The sequence below is a fragment of the Schistocerca gregaria genome, chromosome X, assembly GCF_023897955.1.
Source record: "Schistocerca gregaria isolate iqSchGreg1 chromosome X, iqSchGreg1.2, whole genome shotgun sequence".
NCBI lineage: Eukaryota > Metazoa > Arthropoda > Insecta > Orthoptera > Acrididae > Schistocerca > Schistocerca gregaria.
This window is the reverse complement of record NC_064931.1, coordinates 541,868,549-541,888,375: the sequence shown is the minus strand read 5'-3', so window position 1 is coordinate 541,888,375 and position 19,827 is coordinate 541,868,549. Positions and strand designations below refer to the sequence as shown.

At 38.4% G+C, this 19,827-nt stretch overlaps 1 protein-coding gene across 1 annotated transcript in view; it reads right to left on the bottom strand.

Moving 5' to 3' along the window:
• Positions 1-619: 619 nt before the first annotated feature.
• LOC126298188 (plastin-3-like) overlaps positions 620-19,827 on the bottom strand; it is a 114,776-nt gene continuing 95,568 nt past the window's right edge. The window contains exon 5 of the mRNA XM_049989495.1: positions 620-5,772. Coding sequence (XP_049845452.1) covers positions 5,599-5,772 — 174 coding nt within the window. The 3' untranslated portion in view covers positions 620-5,598. The remainder of the gene's footprint in view (positions 5,773-19,827) is intronic.

The window sequence follows — 19,827 nt, the reverse complement described above, 5'->3', positions numbered from 1 at the left end:
TTTTTTCTGTTCAAAATATTCAACTACAAGACTAGTTCTGTGCAGACAAATGTATCGTGTGAGATGAAAACAATACCTACTAAAATATAAGGCATAGACTGTCATATTTATGGGTCACTTCACTGATACTGACATGTGCAAACACATGGCAAGCTGCACATCCAGTTAAATATATGTAACCTCACAGACACTGCCTCATCCAGAAGCATTTATTTGCAGGTTATTTAATGGATGATAATGGTTGCTCCGCATAATGACACACACACTTGCTCTCACTTTGCTAGCAAAACTGGAACTTCTATCAAGATAGTACATGCCTGTTGATCTATAGTCCAGTGTACATACAAGTTCAGTGTAACTGCTCCCTCATACAACTTGTGGTACATCTCTAAATTATTTAATCTTTGACTTGTTTACTGTTGGATTTTTATCCTACACTTGGCTTCAGTAAGTGCAGATCAGAGTTGGTAAGGGGGATGACATGTTACACTGACAGGAATGTCAACTGAAAGAGAGAGAGAGAGAGAGAGAGAGAGAGAGAGAGAGAGAGAGAGAGAGAGAGAGAGAGAGGGAGGGGGGGGGGAGGAGGGAGGGAGAGAGAATATATAAAAGGTCAAAATTTCTGAGTAAAAAAAGTTACTTTATTAATTTTAACTATAAAAAAGAACTAGCTACATCTCTAGCTGCTTAAATTTAATGTAACTGTTTAAGTCTCATATATAAGGCATTCCATAAGTACTGCAAGTCTTTTATAAAATAAGAAAAATTAACATACAATAAAAATTTTAAAACGGAAATAAATACAATTTTTTATTAAATTTTTTACTAAAATGAAACATCAATTGTAAAAACATACTCTTAACAGTGTTCTCATAAATTTAATAATTTGTGAATGATTTACGTTTCAGGATAATTATTTCCTTAAATATTTGTATATTGTACAAACTTAATGTATGAGTTACAAACATACAACAGATAGCTTAAGATTATATGAAGTTCAATATCCAGGTCTCTTGCAACTTATTGACAATTCATTTGAAATCTCTGGTAAAGGCTGAACATAGAACTTCTGAAAAAACATGGAAATGTGTGTACGTGGGAAAAATTCTATATGTATTTATCTATCAAATGCCACAAATGCAGTCTTATAGACAAGAACTTTATCAAAATGGAACTGTTTACCAAATGTTTCAATCTACTACTAATAATGCTATACAAAAATTAGTAGTCCTTTATATCAGTTCAGCACACTGTTTAAAATGACCTAATGCATTTCATTATTTATGATTAACACAGAACACAATTTTAAATGCAGCACTGACATTTATCTCAGTCTTTCATTTTATGGTTTGACATAGGTTACAAAAATATGTTAAGTGGTTTTGTCACCTCTATAAAACCTGTAAAACTATAAGTAATTTCCCAAGTATTGAACACTGAGGCAACTAGCCACCGGCACAACTGCTAGCTTGTAAGATAATCAAGTTTTTGGTCCTTTCTCAAATTCAATCTTAGGAGATAATTTTGCTTTAGTTAACTAATATTTTGCGAATACCAAAGAATTTTTTCACTGCTGAGTACTACACAAATATTTACGAAGACCATACACAGAATAAAGCAAGGCTCCCAAAACCTTGATGTTTAATTTCAACAGAGCCGGTAGGAACCTGAAAAGGACTTGCTACAGTCAATAATTATGACACTTATGGAAAGCATTTCCATGTGACAATGAGTTTAACAAGGGTGACTGTTTTACAAGCCAAATTTCTCTCCCCCACATATTCACAGCACAACACGTCTTGTTGAGTAATCAATTTCTTTCTTCACTATTGCACAGATTTTTTATCATCATTCGAACAGGATCTCCCACAACTAATATATACTAAGGCACTTTCTCATTCAAACTGCTGTATGGGGAAAAAGATATGCTACTGTAACTTCAGTGTGTTATAACCTCTTTCATAGTTAACTGAAACTATGCAGAAAATGCGAAACAATTATTTAAATTCAAGTAATGGCAGTTTTCTTCCAACATCCTGACTGTGTGTCCATGGACTTTATTCAGCTAGCCATCCCGTTATGGAAATTATGGCCAGGATTGATTATTATCATAACTGTCAACTTTTTAACGCAAGACAGAGATAACTTTAAAAAGTAATAATGCTGACAAAGTTTTCTGTTACTAATGTATGTTATTAAATGTGGACAACTATCACACTACCTATATTTAGGATATAGTAATTGACAGTAATGATTATCACCGTTTCACTACTTGTCTAGTTGGTGGATCACTCACTCATTGTAGTAGTAGTAGTAGTAGTAGTAGTAGTAGTAGTAGCAGTAGCAGCAGCAGCAGCAATAATAACAGACAACAAGTAAACTTGAAAATCTTATTTTTTCCTGACCATGAGAGGTAATTGTGTTAAGCTCAGGATATTCTGTTTGGCACTCCAAGATAGATACAAGTTATTAAACAGGGTAATAGATATTTTGAATCCCTGTGTTCTAACTCTGAGCCTGAAGATAAAATGACTGAAAATTTCATCTACACTTTGGAAAAAGTGGAACGGGCTTTGAATGTGGGACCACTGGTTACTGCAGGATTGCAGTTTCCTGTCAAAAATACTGAAACAGTGTTAACAGACTGGGGGGGGGGGGGGGGGGGCAACACATTCCAAACAAAGCTCAGACATACTGTTACAATTTCGCTATTGGTAAATTATGTGAGGTCAACATTTCAAAACTACAAACTGTTAAGTTGAAAAACTAGACTGTAATACTTTCATAGGCTATTCACTGAATAATTACAGCATGAAAAAATGAGTATATCAACAAATTTTCTTCATACAATTGCAAACTGATTCCAAATGCATGATGTGGAATTTCATTAATGTTGTTATCTGTCCCTTAATCATATCGAAGTTACATTACTTATGAATATTTGAGTTTATATCTCTACAGAAACTTTCAGAGAAATACTGTTCATCATCCATTTCGTATACTCTTCAATCTCGACAATTAATTTAACAATTTTTTAGCAGTCAGTGCTTTACAATAATAAATCTCAATAGTGTTTCTCTAGTTTCAAGCTTTGAAGGACATTGCAGATTATAGAAACAATCAAGAATGATTCAACCTAAAAAGTAAACACATGGCATATGTTTATGGTCACCAATGGAGCACGAGATGACCACAGTTACTTTCAGGAGAAAGTATAATAATCAATGTAATTAGTGTGTAAATAATAGCTGTAAGTAAAACAGCCAAAGTCTATGGAACTTTCAGGAAAGAAGTTGCGTGAATCAAAAAAAGCGCCACCTCACACACACTGCTCACAACTCTGACATGATTACAACAAAATTAATTTGTGCAGTAGAATTAAAAATGCAAGAGAAACTGATGAGAAAGCTCAAGAACCCCAAACATTGTGAAATGACAATCAGGTAAAATTCAACAAAGAAGTTGAATCATGACAGTAAAGAGAAATATGAAAAACTATTTTTTATAGCAATAAAAGTCAAGAAAACAGTAAACTGAAATGAGAATATGGTCAGAGCCAGGAGTATTTAAAGTTGAAAAACTTACAAGCTCTCATAATCTACAGCGAACATTTTCGAAAGACTAAATTACAATATCGAAGTAATCTAGTGTCTATATATGTTGCATACATCATTGACATTTTACACAGTACACTGAGATAAAGGGTGAATCATTACTATCAAATTCCTTTGTAGCTGAAAGCAATACAGTGGGAAATCAATAAAGGAGCAGAAGGAGCAGCAGCAGCAGCAGCAGCAGCAGCAGCAGCTGCAGCAGGAGGAGGAGGAGGAGGAGGAGGAGGAGGAGGAGAAGAAGAAGAAGTCGGTGGTAGTACCATTATTACTATTTTGACTGACCACATTTCGGGAAAACTATAGACGTATAATCAAAGTGGACAGAAACAGAAGAGAGACACTACAATACAAATCTGTAATTAATATGCGAAATCAACGTAAAAGTGATTTTTGTCTTGTATTTTCATCCTCTTCCACGTGAGTACATAAAATAATTTTTCTTCATTAGCGACACTTTCACATAATAATCTTAAGCTCAGTGTATAAATTTTGGTAACACAGACATTTCATAATTAGTTTAAAATAATATTATTGACAGTCATATATATATATATATATATATATATATATATATATATATATATATATATATATATATATATATATACTGATGTTAAAACCATCAGATACAAATTGTGCCCTTTAACAATAGAAACATAGAATCACATACAGTGCCTTGGTAAACTACATAAATGGAATGTCATGGACAAAATTGTCTAATTTATGTATTAGTCAATGAACAACTTTCTTTATACATCAAAATATAGATGTTAATATGGTTACTAGCCCTCACTTGGCACAGCAGACATCATTTTATACATTGTATGGAAACTATCAAGATAGATTTACCATCAAATGAATAAAAATGCATTTTTGTGGACAAATGATAGTTTTGAAAGCTATATTCAGGTAAGCATCCCGCCAAAAATTATGAAGTGAATATAGCAATAACTGAAATTTTTTGTGGTAAGTTTATGGAATAGATTACCACATTATACTTTATTTCACAGCATTTCAGTCCTGTAAATACAATGCCTCTTGGCCAAGGTGGTCTAGTAGGTACAGTACTAGACTCCGACCCTGGGTGTCCTGGGTTCAATCCTCGATAGGGTGAGGGATTTTTCTTTGTTACAGTCTTTCCAAAATGCCCACACATCTATTCGCCTGCTATAGAATGAGTACTGTGGATCTTTCCAGGGGAGGGGAGGGGAGGGGAGGGGAGGGGAGGGGGGTTGGGATAAGATGGAGAGGGTGATGAGTCCACTGCCCTCCCCCTCCTAGTGCCATGCTGAAGAAAGGCTGTACTCCACCAACAGTCAGGCCAATGGCTCAGTCATGGGCTGGTGCCACACACTATCTTAAGAATATACTATCCCCCAACTCACAATACAAGAAACCCAGCATCACACGTTCAGTTTCACTTTTGGATATACTAGGGCTATCTGATTACATTGAAGGAGTGACCCTTTACAATGGCTGTGTATAAAATATATTACAAAATATATATATATATAAACTACAGAAATGAGGTAACTCATTTATGCAGTCTGAAGTGTGTCTTCTGCCCATTCAAAATATGGATAAAGTGAGAATATGTTCACATTACCACTCAATAATGCTGACAAAAATGTTCTCTCACATAACACAAAGAATAAGACCACTAGTAAAGAACTCTCCCATTATTCTCTGTTATCTGTTATGAGGACTTTTTTTAATGTCTAAATTTCCTCCCCACCTCTCATCCTGTAAGACCAAAATTACATTTTTTTAAAAAAAATGTGATGAATATTGTACATTATCACTGTATCATCTTTTTACTGAGACACACACATAGACACAAATACTTTTTCAAAGATGACATTGCAAGTGTTTGTATACAATATGGAATGAAATATAAACTACTTTACAACCATTCAAAAATAAAACTTTAGGTACTTTTACAATCACAAAATTCACTTACAACTGCCTACTGATAGCTATAAACTTATGAATCTTGTTTAACATCCATGTTTGGGATGTAATCCATAGCCATAAGGCAAGCAAAAACAGTCATTATCATTTTTGGCTTCACTTCAGTAATGTCTTCTGGAAGCGCATACACTCTTGCTCCCGTCTTCCTCGCCATAGAAATAGCATATTTCGCATTTGCCAAGTTGTCCTGAAAATAAATGTGTGTACACAATTACAAAGGTCGATCACAATGCACAAACTAATAATTAATAACATGTACCAAATCATCCACAAAAAATGAACGAAGTACAAAATTTACAAAAGATCATGTAAGAATGCAATGTAGAGAAAAAACAAAAGTTGTCTTCAAAAATAATAGGAAACCCAACGTTTTTGGGAACAGAATCACACGGAGGAAATTATTGCACAGAATCAAGTTGGCCTACAAAACACATGGCCATGTTATGTATCCAACAGTGAAAGTACACACATATGGACAATGCAGATAAACAGACCCATAAGAATTCCACTGAAGGCAGATTACTCATCATAATTAGTTTTAAGTTTTTATCTAAAGATTCACAACTAGATAACACACACTAACTTCATCTATGTGCATACTTAGGCACAGGTAACAGGACCAATTGTTTTGACGGCTCTACGTCCTACACTAGCGACCATGCAGTTTCGTATTATAAGGCAGTTGTTGAGATTACAAGCATTTTAGCTGGTGCCAAGTCCACCAATAATATGGAAGGAAAACACACAAAAAAAGAATTGCCAATGTTAGTGACCTCTCCAGGGCAACTGGGTCTCTCAAGGTGGTTGAACGCCATTTAAATAAATAATAAAAAAACAAAAAAAAACCATTTCACCTCATTTATAAAACTGGTAACTGTGACTGTGGTTGACTAGTGTCTAAATGGGCTAATGAGAAGCCTCCATCACTGTACTGCACTGATATTTCATCACTCGGTTTAAACTGACTCAACTTTCACACATTTCCAAGGATGCTATCTAGTTGCCTCTTTGGTACTTCTGATGTGGTTCACTGCCATGAAATTCATACAGGCTGCTCTGAATGTGCAGCACTTATTGTGCATCTGCAAAGTCATTGTGCATCTGCAAAGTCATTGTGCATCTGCAAAGTCATTGTGCATCTGCAAAGTCATTGTGCATCTGCAAAGTCATTGTGCATCTGCAAAGTCATTGTGCATCTGCAAAGTCATTGTGCATCTGCAGTCATTTCAGCCAATGCATTCAAATTGTACCTTAATTCTTTGTACCCACTGACACACACAACTGTTTATATATTCCCAACTATGTTAGAATTATCAAAGATGTATTTTACTGTATTTCTGTGTCACACTCCATATGTTATTCTCAGACGCTCCATCTCTAATTAATTTATTGTGGTTGTCAATTCAATTTACAATTTCCATATATTCTGATGTTTTACTATACGTAAATCTTCTCTTATGCTGAGTGCAATTTTTAATACTTAAATACATAATTATATGAATTACAAATACCCGCATCGCACAATTTCATTCTGTTCATACTGCCCTCCTCCCACTGCTGGTTTGCATAGGCAGTAATTCAGGCAAAAGCTATTACATTTCTGAAATGTTAATGCCAGTGTCTGTGCCGCCTCCAAGGTCTTTGTGGATTTATCTTTCAGCAACACAACAAGACAATCACAGCAGGTCAGAACAGCATGGGCGACATGAGAAGGAAATCATTATGTAGAAACACTTCTGTCTCCCTTATAACATAAAATGCAATGAAGTAAAATGTGGTGCACAGACACTGATACACCACAAACAATGTACACTGGTGGATCCTCTCAGCACAGGAGGTGCCCACGTGTCAGTGGATAGTGTCCCAATTTCAGTCAAGTCAAAGCCACTTTTTTTGTTTCTGTTAATATGGAAACACTGTTGCAGTCACCAGCCTGAATTTATTATTTTGTTCATTGGTTGGTTTGAAGGCACGAGAAGGGACCAAACTACGAGGTCATTGGTCCCTTGTCCCTAATAAAACAATTCCACAAGCGAGAGAATAAAACGGACAAAACATATAACATGAAATGGAAAGAAAGGAAAGCCCCAAGAACGAACGGAAGGCAATGAACACTTAAAGGAACAAAAAAGGACAAGAAAACAACAGAGAGATGCTAGAAACAGAAAAGAGTAAAACATGAAACCAGATTACAGTGGCTGGCCAACCACGAGAATAAGAGGGGAAAGCCAGCCACTCTGGAACATATTAAAACCTCCACCCTAAAAGCACTAGGGTGGAGGACACAGAGGGGCAAAAAACATGTGCTAAAACCTACATAGAAGTATAAAAACCGACTCTCATGGATAAAATGTGAAACTAAAGCTGTTGTGAAGGCATTGTGGCCCAACACTGAAGGCAGAGTGCTGAGAAGTTAACAGTCTGCCGCAAAGCAGCTAAAAGTGGGCAGTCCAGCAAGAGGTGGATGAGTGTCATTTGGGACCCACAGGTACACTGAGGTGGGTCCTCGTGACAGAGTAAGTAACCATGCGTTATCCATGTATGGCCAATGTGTAGCCAGGAGAGGCCAACTGATTCCCTGCGAGATGCCTTCATGGAAAACTTCCACACATTTATAATCTCCTTTATGACACGCAATTTGTTGTGTGTGCTGTTATGCCATTCCGTCTCCCAAAGCCAGAAAACCCTGCGCTGTAAGACAGAACACAGGTCAGCTTCGGAGATGCCCATCTCCAGAAGCAGTTTCCGCGTCGCCTGTTTGGCCAGCCTGTCGTCAAGTTCATTGCTAGGGATTCCAAAGTGTCCTGGGGTCCACACAAATACCATGGAATGATGGGACTGTTCCGGGGCACTGATGGACTTCTAGATGTTCGGTACCAGAGGGTGGCGAGGGTAGCACTGGTCAACAGGGAAAATGACTCGCCAGGGCATGAGCGGTGCTCAAGAGCACGAGATATGGCCGCCAGCTATGCAGTAAACACACTGCAGCCAACTAGCAAGGAGTGCTGCTCATTATGTCCTCCATCAACATATGCGAAGCCTACATGAACATCAGCCATTGAGCCGTCAGCGTAAACCACTTCAGAGTCCCGGAATACGTGTCAAGAATCATCTTTTAACCAGTTTATTCCAACCAAGTGAAGTGGATTCGGAATACATTTTTGCACCCAACTTTCATTCCAGTTGTACAGTTTGGTATGATTTACTAAGCATAGTTTTTTAGCAAAATCACGTAAAGTGCCCTCCTCCACACACCGTTGGGTGGCTTGCGGAGTATATATGTAGATGTAGATGTAGATGTACAAATTTGTACTGTGTTACTCTCAAAGTGGGTATATTTTAGATTTTATTGTATATACAGGCGCAACAACAGAAATTGGGTTCCACAATTTGGGAAAAGTGGCAACGTCGTGGCAACTCTCATAGGACCATATTTGGAACAGGGTCATATCCTATGTGTCTATAATTGGTACTCCAGCCCACACCTGTGCCTTTGGCTTCGCAACCATGGAACAGCTGCATGTGGCACTGTTCGTAAGAATAGGCATAACATGCCAAAACTGTAGAAGAAATTAAAACGAGGAGAAACTGAGTTTAGGTCTAGTGACAAGGTCCTTGCTATCAAGTGGTGCGAGAAGAGAGGTGTACATGTTGACCACAAGTCACACAACACAAATGGCTGAAATGGAGAAGATTGACAGAAATACTGGTGAAAAAATTAAGAAACCGCAATGTATTGTAGATTACAATTCGAGTATTGGTGCAGTTGGCTGTTGTGAGATGTTACTGAGCTCGGTGGGATCAGTGCGTAAGACTATGAAATGGTATAAGAAATAATTTTTTCACATTCTGGATTTGTGCATTCTAAATGCTCATGCTCTCCGCCAGTCGGTAACAGGGCAAAAAATGGAACTCGCAGAGTTTCAATTTTCTCTTGTAAGGGAGACTGTAGAAAAATATGTTACAGAATGGAGAAAAGCTGGTAGGCAAAGGTGCTACGATGGCGAGAATCCTCTGCAATTCACAGGGAGACATTTTCTGGCTGTTATCATGAGTGAACATTTGCAGAAAATTACACTAACATGCAGACACATGGTTTGCATGAAACAGAAAGTGCGCCAGGAAAGTAGATACCAATGCAAAACTTGCAACGTTCCATTATGTGTTGTATCCTGCTTTGAGACTTATCACACAAAGAAGCATTACTAATTATTGGGAACTAAATCTTGAGAAAATTTATTGGTGGTTCTGAATGAATTACCACGAAAAATGCAAATACATATATAAATCTATTTTTAACTTCGCCAGTACGGGTCCAAAGCCCGGATCAAAAACAAGGATGGGAAATAGATGCAACAGGTGTAAAATTATTCAAACAAACCCTGACTTCTTCACATTTATCAGTTTACTGGCAAATGAATGGACTTCACGATTGAGATGGCACAATCGCTGAACTGTGGCAAATGTGATTAGGCCGAGTACATTGTGTCAATATAAAAAAAAAAAAACCATATATTAATCTGTGCACGATACATTTAAATTATTAACATGTAACATGGCCAGTTATATTCTTTTATACAAATGTAGATTACATTCGTCTACTTGTACAAAACATGTTTTCCATAACTGATTTAAATGCCTTTGACCAATGAGAAACAACACGCCAAAGTCAAAACTCTTTTCTCAGTGCAATTTTTCTTGCTATCTTGCCTCTGTTGTTAGCCAATATTGAAAATTAAACTCATTGTTCTGAGGGGCTTAAAATTTATTGTTCGAATGAGGCTTTGAAGCATTAATAGAAAATGGTAATTCAAAAACAAGTATCGAATATACCCCATTTTTGTGTTTTCATAAAAATCAATATCCATTCGACTAATTTGTAGATTATTGGAAAATAGTAGGGGAATAAAAAGTTTCATTCCTTATTGTTGTGCAGTCAATCTATTGCACTCTAAATTTCATTTTCATCTTGCATTCACACTACTAGATATGCTAACCTGAAGTTTACATTTTTTTTCAGGCCTGATTTTTGCACCCAACTTTCATTCTAGTTGTACAGTTTGGTATGTTTTACTAAGCATAGTTTTTTAGCAAAATCTGAATGAAAATACTGCATTTTTGACGTTCCTACTAAATCTTCAGTGCTGTGGAAATGAAACTTTCTATTTAAAAACCTTGTGTTGTTATGTTACTATGTGCCAAGTTTTCATGTTCATCATAGCATTAGTTCAGGAGATGCAAGAAGCCAAACTTCGAAATTCATTCGGGCGCCTACTTTTTTGGCCGATTTACACACAATTTTCTAGCTCAATATCGCTCGTGAAATTCTTTTCATTATTATTCTTAAGAGAATGCATAAAGTTGTAGAAGATGGCCAAATTTTATTTTTTACAAAAACTACGGTCCGAGATATTACAGCTCCAAGTCAGCAAAATTTCACACTGGTTATGCACGAGTCGTATTCAGCCAAGAAATATTCAGCACAGGGCATTGGGCAGTGGGCTGATCCAGTCCCAGCGGCGACTCTGAGGGACGGGCAAGCAGCGCAAGTAGACTGATTACGCCTCAGGCCACAGCGCGCCAAGCAGGTGACGCGTCGTTTGGTTGAGGGCCCTCCACGTAGCTGCAAACACAAGGACCCTGGTTGACCCCAGGAACAATGCTGCAAACTGCAAGCTCCACTTGCATCCACATGACCAAGGCCACCAGTCTTCACCACCTCTGCCACCCACCTGTGCAAACTGAGGACAGCCTCGAAACCCAAGTGATCGGCATCGTCGGTGGTAACTTGTGTTAGAACTTGCAGTTGACTGAACCTTGCATGCTTGATAGCCACAGACAAGGCATCCTCCACATCTCTGATTCACAATGCTTCATTCCTCCAACATATCTAACAGTGGACTACTCGACATGCCACGGCAGCCATGGCCTGAGGCAAACACTACTCTACTCTTTGAATAAATGTAAGTGTTCAAATGTAGTACCCCAACTTCAATACCCTTAGTGAACCACTTTTCAAATAACCATACACAAAAGTAGATCTGTGGGTAGGTCGGCACAGGAATTTATAATGCAGTTGATCATGCCTTCATGACATGTTGGCACTTGGTATATCTTTTAAATATCCCTATAGAAAAAAATAAGGCGACCTAGTAGGCCAATTAATATGGCCACCTCTGGCAATCCACCAAACAGTGTTAACATGGTCCAATTCCTCCTGTGCTTCAATTGTGTAACGTGCTGGGCAACATTCATGTTGGAACCACATATGTTGTCGAATGTCCAGGGCAACTTTCTGCAGCAGCAGAACCAGTAGTTTCTGTTCCAAAAATGTTCGATATTTGTGTACATTCAGTGTGCTATCGATAAAATATGGACCAATGGGATTCTTCCCCATGATTCCACACCACACATTGACCAAAGAAGGACGTTAATGGTCAACTCGGGGATTTTTCTCTGCCTGGGGACTAGGTGGGTTGGTTTATCATCATCATCGGTCAAATTTCCATAACCAGTGGAGATTGTCTACACTCCAGTAATGCATGAGATGGCTACAGAGTGACCGAACAATTATCATCATTGCAAGTGACAGCTGTACCCTTTATTACTTTAAATGAAGAGAGTTGCTGGGTACAACTGCTTCCCTATGGAATCAAACCCAAGGTTCCATATTTAACACTGTGTCTCACTGTAGAATATTAATGCAGGTTCGAGCAGATGGAATAGGTTCCCTGATACACAAGTTTCTCTAAGACTTCAGAAGTAACAGAACCCAGTATGTTGTCCTCAATTGCGAGCGTTCATCAGAAAGGGTATTGTCAGAAGCACCCCAGGGAAGTGATGGGACTGCTTTTATTCTTTATGGACATGAATTGTCTGACAGATAATGTGAGGAGCAATCTGCTGATGATGCTGTAGTGTATGGAAAGGTGTCATCACTGAGTGACTAGGATGATACAAAATGAAATTTGTAACTGGTGCGACAAATGGCAGCTACCTCTAAATGTACAAAAATTTAAGGCAATTCAAATGAGTAGGAAAAGCAATCTCATAATGTTTCGAATACAGCTTTAGCAGTTTGCTGCTTGAGACAGTCATGTTGATTAAATATCTAGGTGTGATGTTGCAGAACAATAAGAGAACACACAAGGATTGTACCAGGGATGGTGAATGGTTGACTTTGGTTTACTGAGAGACTTTTGAGAAAGTGCTGCTTGTCTGTAAAGAAGAACACCTATAGAACACTAGTGCAACCCATTCTTGAGTACTTTTCAACTGCTTGGGACCTCCATGAGGCTGGATTAAAGGAAGACATTGAAGCAATTCTCTTACTGGTAGCTTCAATCAACATTCAAGTATTATGAAAATGCTTAGGGAACTGAAATGGAGGAAAGGTGACATTCTTTTTGTGAAGCATTATTGAGAAAATTTAGAGAACTGGCATTCGAAGTTGAATGCAGAATGATTTTACAACCGCTAACGTACATTTCGATAAAGGACCATAAAGGTAAGAGATAGTCGGGATGGAACAGACACATACAGACAGCCGAGCTGGTTTTTCCCCCCCTCTCTGTGAGCAGAGGAAGGAAAGAAATGACCAGTAGTGGTACAAGGTATTCTCCACAACGCACCTTATTGTGGCTTCTGGAGTATGTATGTATGTACGGATATATGTATGTGGATGTAGAACAAACAACTTTCTGTGGAGGGCAACCACAGCTCAGTGACATTGTGAAAACAACAAAGAAATTAAAAAAACACTAATCACTTGAATTATCATACACACTATAACAATTTATGAAGTCAACAATGATTAGGTGCTGCCAAAGGCAACAGAGCTGTATGAAGGTGCTTTTTCACAATTACTGGTGTCACTTCGGTATAGCTTCAGGTTTATTGCTGTTATATTTTCATTATATAGATGGAAAACTATGTAGTCCCAATTTTTAGTTTGATTCAATGTGGATAATTTCCCAAATGCTGGGACACTCCAGTTGTCCAACTACAATATAAAAATATAGTCACTATAAACCTATACTGACGTGAAATCAATAGGAGCAAACAAAGCACCTTCATGCAGCTATGGGGAACACATCATTCTTGACTTTTGTAACCATTATTATTTTATGATAGTTTAAATGGTTATCGAGGATTCTTTTCTGTTGAAGATGTAAAAGCTGAAATAACATCTGGAGGAAGATAATTTTCCAATGATGATGCTGTTCACACACAGGTTCTCAAAATGCTCCATCGTCAAGGAGTGAATTTCTGTTGTGGAGGAACTGAACAATCAGTAGATCATTACAACCATTGTTTACAGATACTTTGCGATTTTGTTGAAAAATAGTGTCATGTATGTGTGTCACTACAAAGCGCAAAGCATCTTGCAATAAATGTCACTTGGTGTGCCATAATAATGTGTAATTTACTTTTTGAAGTCTGCTTCCATTAGCATGCAAAGTGAAAAGTGGTGCCAATGAAAAGTATCCCAAAAGTGACTAAGAGGTTTTGTGGTTTCTAGAAGACACACTAAGCAGTTGTCAACAATTCATTTTAGAGGCTTCCTTATACTGCTAAGCTGCAGTAACTACATGGTCTGATGCAATCCATTCAGGGTTCAGGGAGGAGATAGTGACTGATTCCCTACAAGAATCAGGGTATTGTCCAACAGACCTCATTCTGTTACACTACAAGGAGGTAGTTCTTTAACCCAAATCATTTCAGCATTGCCATATGGCAACGTAGCACAAGCGGCATCATTTCCATGAAATGGCACTACATGCTTGTTGCGTCACAGATAATCGCATAGGAATTTCATTGTTGGAAACTCGAGTACGCGTCCGGTATAAGCTTGGGTTGGTTGTTGCTTTGCCATCAGCGAGAGAAGACTTGTGAAGTCAGCACGATGTCTGAGAAAGATGATCCCTCGTATATGAAAAGGTAAAAGTTAGTTTTGAATTATTTACTTATTCGATGCAGTAATAACACCTATTGGAGATTCTTGTTGAAACATGAATGTTTATTTTAGTATTTTCATTTTCCAAACAAACTGTATTTTAAAAGTAGTTTTATGCTTGATTGTATTTTTGTTGCCATATGACAATGCTAGGTCATACAGTGTTTTTCCCTATTGTTGACATTTTTGTTACACTATTACATATTATAAGTTTTTTTGAATAGTTTCATTTAGAAATGAAGCTCGATTACAATTGATGGATAACTTTCTCTCTGTTTACACATTATTTTAGGCCCAATTTACTGAAAGGAGCCCTTGATTACTTAGAGGAAATTATGGATGAAGATGACAAGCCAACAGCATTGTATTTACAACCCTTTGAAACCGAAGATGGAGCTGTTAGCGGAGATGATGACGAGGAAGATGAAGCAGGTGGGTTACCAGATAACGTGTACCATGGACAGTTAAAAGGTAATTGTGAAATAGTTATGAAAAGTGGCAACCCTACTGAGACTACTGAACAAATGAAATCACAACAAAACATGGAAGCAGAAACTGGAATAGATGAAGAAATTTTGGCCGAAGTTTCAAAATGTCCTCAACCAACTGTGAGTACAAATAATGAAGACATTATGAACGAACTATCTTGCAAGCCTTCAGTGAAGTTACAACGTATTCAGTTAACGAGTTCTACATGTACAATTCCATCATTCAACAAGAACACAGATTTCAAATGCGTGGAAGAAGAATCAGAACCAATTACTGCAGCATTTCTTCCCCCAATAACTGCAGCATTTCTTCCCGCTACTTACCAAGATTGCTTTGGAATGCCACCCAATGAACAAGGAAAGTACGTTATATTTCTTGGGAAGCCTAATCCAAACATTACCGTGGAAGAGTTGAAAGTCTTTATTGGCATTTTACTTTTAACTGGATACAACTATCACCCACATGAACGATAATTTTGGAGCAATGATGGTGATCTAAAGAAGCAGTTTATGAAGAGAAAACCACTGAGATTTGGAATCAAGGTTTGGTCTTTATGCACACAAGCAGGTTACCTAATCAATTTCAAAATGTATCAGGGTAAAAAACCACGAACAGTTCAAGAGTATGAAGACAGATTTGGAAAATTGGCAGCTCCACTTGTGACTGTGATTGACGAGTTTGAAACATATGTCCAGCAACTTCCTTTCTCATTTTATTTTGATAATTTATTTACTGGATTTCCATTGTTAGTGGTACTAAAATCTCTTGAGTTCTCTGGAACAGGAACTATCCGTGAGAACACAGTTCCAAAAAGCTGCCCACTTGAAAGCAAAGCAGTTCTAAAGAAAAGGCCAAGAGGGTATGTTACTTCTATCAAAATGGAGGATACTGGTATAATTGTCACCAAATGGTTAGATAATGCTATTGTAAATTTTGGATCGATATAATATGGAAAGAATCCCGTTTCACTGGTGCATCGTTATTCCAGAGAACACAAAAAGAAAATGAGTGCTAGCCGGCCCTGTGTTATCAACGAGTACGACAGATCAATGAGAGGCATGGACTGACTGGACCTGAATATAAACCTTTATTGAAATGGGAATCGTGGTAAAAAATGGTGGATTGCATCTTTACATGGTTGGTTGATGTGTGCAAGCATAATGCATGCCAGCTACATAGAATTGCCCACCCTACCATATCTCACTTAGAATTTCACCGCCATATTGCTATCTACTACTGCAATCACTACGGAGAAAAATCCAAAGGCTCAGGATGCAACCGTGCATTACAAGATATACCTTATTAAGATCTACGTTATAATGGACTTAACCACTGGCCAGTTCCAATTGAGAAGAAAAGGAGATGTGCTGGTGGAAACTGCTCCACAACTGACCAAACTCCATTCTCAACAGGTGAAACAGGACTATGCATAAAATATTTTCAAAATTACCACTTAAAAAATGTACTAAACACAAGTAAAATATTATTGTATGTTCATATTTCATGCAACTAATGAAATTTCTCATGTCTGTACACAATAAAAGCTAGTATGGAATGAAAAATGCATTCTACTCTTATTTTCCTCTGTATGACCCACCATTGCCATATGGCAATGTATTGTTAGGAGAACGTGAGAAGTGTGGAACGAACTAAATAGGCAGCTGGTCTGTTCAGTGTTACTGAAGCTAAGATCCTACCATGCCACATTCTCTCAGGTAATTCCATTTGCATTGGAATGTGGGATCTTGACTGCTATTAGATATTATTTGTTTGAAGTATTTCACAGTTGTGTTGGCTAAGCTTCTGGTGTAAAGGGGCTCTGTCTTGTTTAATAACGGGTCAATGTATTGCACGAAAGTGAGAGGCCAAGAGTGGCACAATATTATTTTCAATACTTATGTCCAGAATGTGTCAGTTAGAACTCTTCCTTGATAGCAAACACGTTGGTACGCTATGCTGTAGAAATCATGTATTACAACTAAGTTGTTTGCCTTGCAAATCATAAGCAGAAATTATGCAGAATGAACTAAACAAGTCTGAAGAGTTACCTGTAAACCATTTCAACAGATCATGGGCTTATTCATGGCAGCATAGATTTGTAAACAACAACAACAACTCATTACATATTAAACAAGTGAATGGAATAATTTATCATGTACACATGCTGCTTTATGTGTACGAGCCCACCATGTATGCTCACTGGAAAGCTGATCTGATCTTAACTGCCAATTCTGAAACTGCTACAAGTATGCTGAACATTTCTGCTGTTGTGACAATGAGGTATTCTGTGTATACTAAACAGTTGGGAATTTCATATCTCAAAGTACCACATGGTGCTTTAATATACATCCTCCAACAAACTCCCTTATCTTTTGTAATTTACTTTCTTTCATTTTTTTTGCAGACATTTATTGTGCAAATATAATTTGACTGTTGGTGTCAAATGGTTAATACAATGGAATACTTTGGCTTCTTTGTCTCACTGATTATGTAAAGAGCTTTTACACAAGCAATGCAGAAGGCTGCTAGGCTGTAAGCAGACGGATTGCAATGGGACTTCACAATGTCACCCACCTGCCCCTGACCGCTTAATGGCATTCCTTCGTCCAGCATGGGACTTAATGTCTGGCAGGTTTTGCAAATGACTTCAGGAGCCCTGTAGTGTTATGTTCTACCATGTCCTAGCTGCTGGATTTATGTTTAAATACAGTCAGGTATTGAAAATTACTCAGCTGATTTTGTTTAACATCCATTCAGCTGGCTTGGTGTCAGGTGCTGATGTATCTGGCAGACGGGTCCAAATGATAGTACTCACATGGATGCAAGTCCTCTACCATTGCCCAAAGTAAATTATCAGCAAGAACAGGAAAGCAAAGGGAATGGTCAATGCTTGTGGATGGCCCATTTCCAGTGTTAACAGTGTGTCACTTTCTCTGTATTGAAGATGTAGAGATCTTTTGACAAGGATGATCTCTCCGCTGCTTGAGCTTTGGGTCAAGGGTGTGTAGCACGTCACTGCATGTGCTGCACATGGAAATCTTCCAAGGAGAAGAAACAGATGGAGGAATTAGTGAATGAAGTTTCCAATGTCCTTGTTATCTGCAAGTTGACGAGATCAGAGATGGAGGGTGCACAAAGTTATTCTTCGTGGGGTGGAAACCTGAAAAACTGCTTTAAGGTGGGTTTTGAAGGTAACAGACTAAGAAACGCATGCATTAAGGATGGAAATTTTAACTCAATCTTTAGGTAATCCTCCTTATGCATGGTGCAACCTTAAAGCACAGGGTTGTCTGAAGGTTCGAATACATGCTTTGTATGCACAAGCAGAAGGGCCCGCTCAAGGTAAAAAGTCTTACTTATTCCATGTGTATATTAAAATCTTTCATAACTAATTGCATTACAGGATCCATTAATTAGAGAGCTTCTTTTCATTTCCGTTTATGGTGGTACATGTCTGGCAGTCAGTGAACACACAGTAATACTTGCCACTTTGTTAGCATGTTTCCAGTTCCATTTCAAAGCAATACTGATCAGTCAACACTAACCATCTCTTATCAAATCATTCTACGCTGGGTTTCTTCAGTTTTTGTGTATTTTGGGCACAGAATTCACTTTTTCTGTTGTGCTTCATGCTGTTTGAACTGCTTTGTAGGTCCAGTTGTGAGTACAAATTGTCTCTGCAGTTTGATAGGAACCTCCAGTGGGACTGCTTTAAACATAGCCATAGGTTTAATGACACTGAGATTTTATTGAATGGGAGCACCAACAGCACCAAAAAAATTGCACGGCTGGTTTCAGCCCTAAGATCTTCCTCGGGTGCGCACAACTGAAAAGCAAGAGTCCTTTTGTCATTTGGAATGCTCTGAACACACACAACTGGAGCTGTCATTCAGTAAAATTAGTACTGGTAGCTGCAGAAGCCCTCCAACTACGAAAAAAATGTAGGACAAAATAACAAACATTGATATTATTGAGGCCAGGATAGCAGTCCTGTATGGGGGGGGGGGGGGGGGGGGGGGAAGGGTGAGGTTGGCAGAGGTCAGTAATCCATCACCCTGGGTTGGGTAGCTATGGAGTGGTAAGTCAATGCCTGGTAGCCATCGGTTATGACCCGAGCCGAGGTCGCATTATCTGGAGATCGAGTGAAGAGCGGGTTTAAGTTGTTATGTGGAGCAGCAGGGTGCTAATGAAACACCATTCAATTAAACAATCTTTCATTGGTGGGAGTTTCACAATTGCTCCATCTTCTTCCTGGTGTTGCCTCGCAGTTGCCCTGCTGAGTCTGTGCTGCTTGAAACAGCAAGGTGGCACTTCAGTACCTTGAGAGGAACTTGCTAGGCGCATGTCCTGCCATTGTCTGTGGCAGCCATGTGTGTGTCTGCAGCCTGGCATCACTGTGGACCTCTGCTGGAGCCTCAGCACTCTCCACGAGTGAAGTTGCGCTTATGATCAATACTGGAATACTGCAGATCCCTGTAGTCAGTTGTTGAGATGGTGGAAGACTTAACAGCAACACGGAGGAGAGCCCGAATGGTCTCAGCATATTCCCACTAAGGTGGCTCTAATACTGCCCCAGAAGTCCCCACTCCTTATCCCCAGTCAGTCACCATTGTGATCATCAGGACTGCAACTTGCCTAACAGTCTCCTTCAGTGTAGCAGTGGGCTACAAGTTGGCAGCAGCTTGTAGACACTTGTTGAATTCACTGAAACATCCTGCAAGTTAACAGAGCTTGTTTTCAATTGGTACCTGTGATGCCCATGGAATGGCTGCACTCAGATTGAGATTGAGCTTGAGA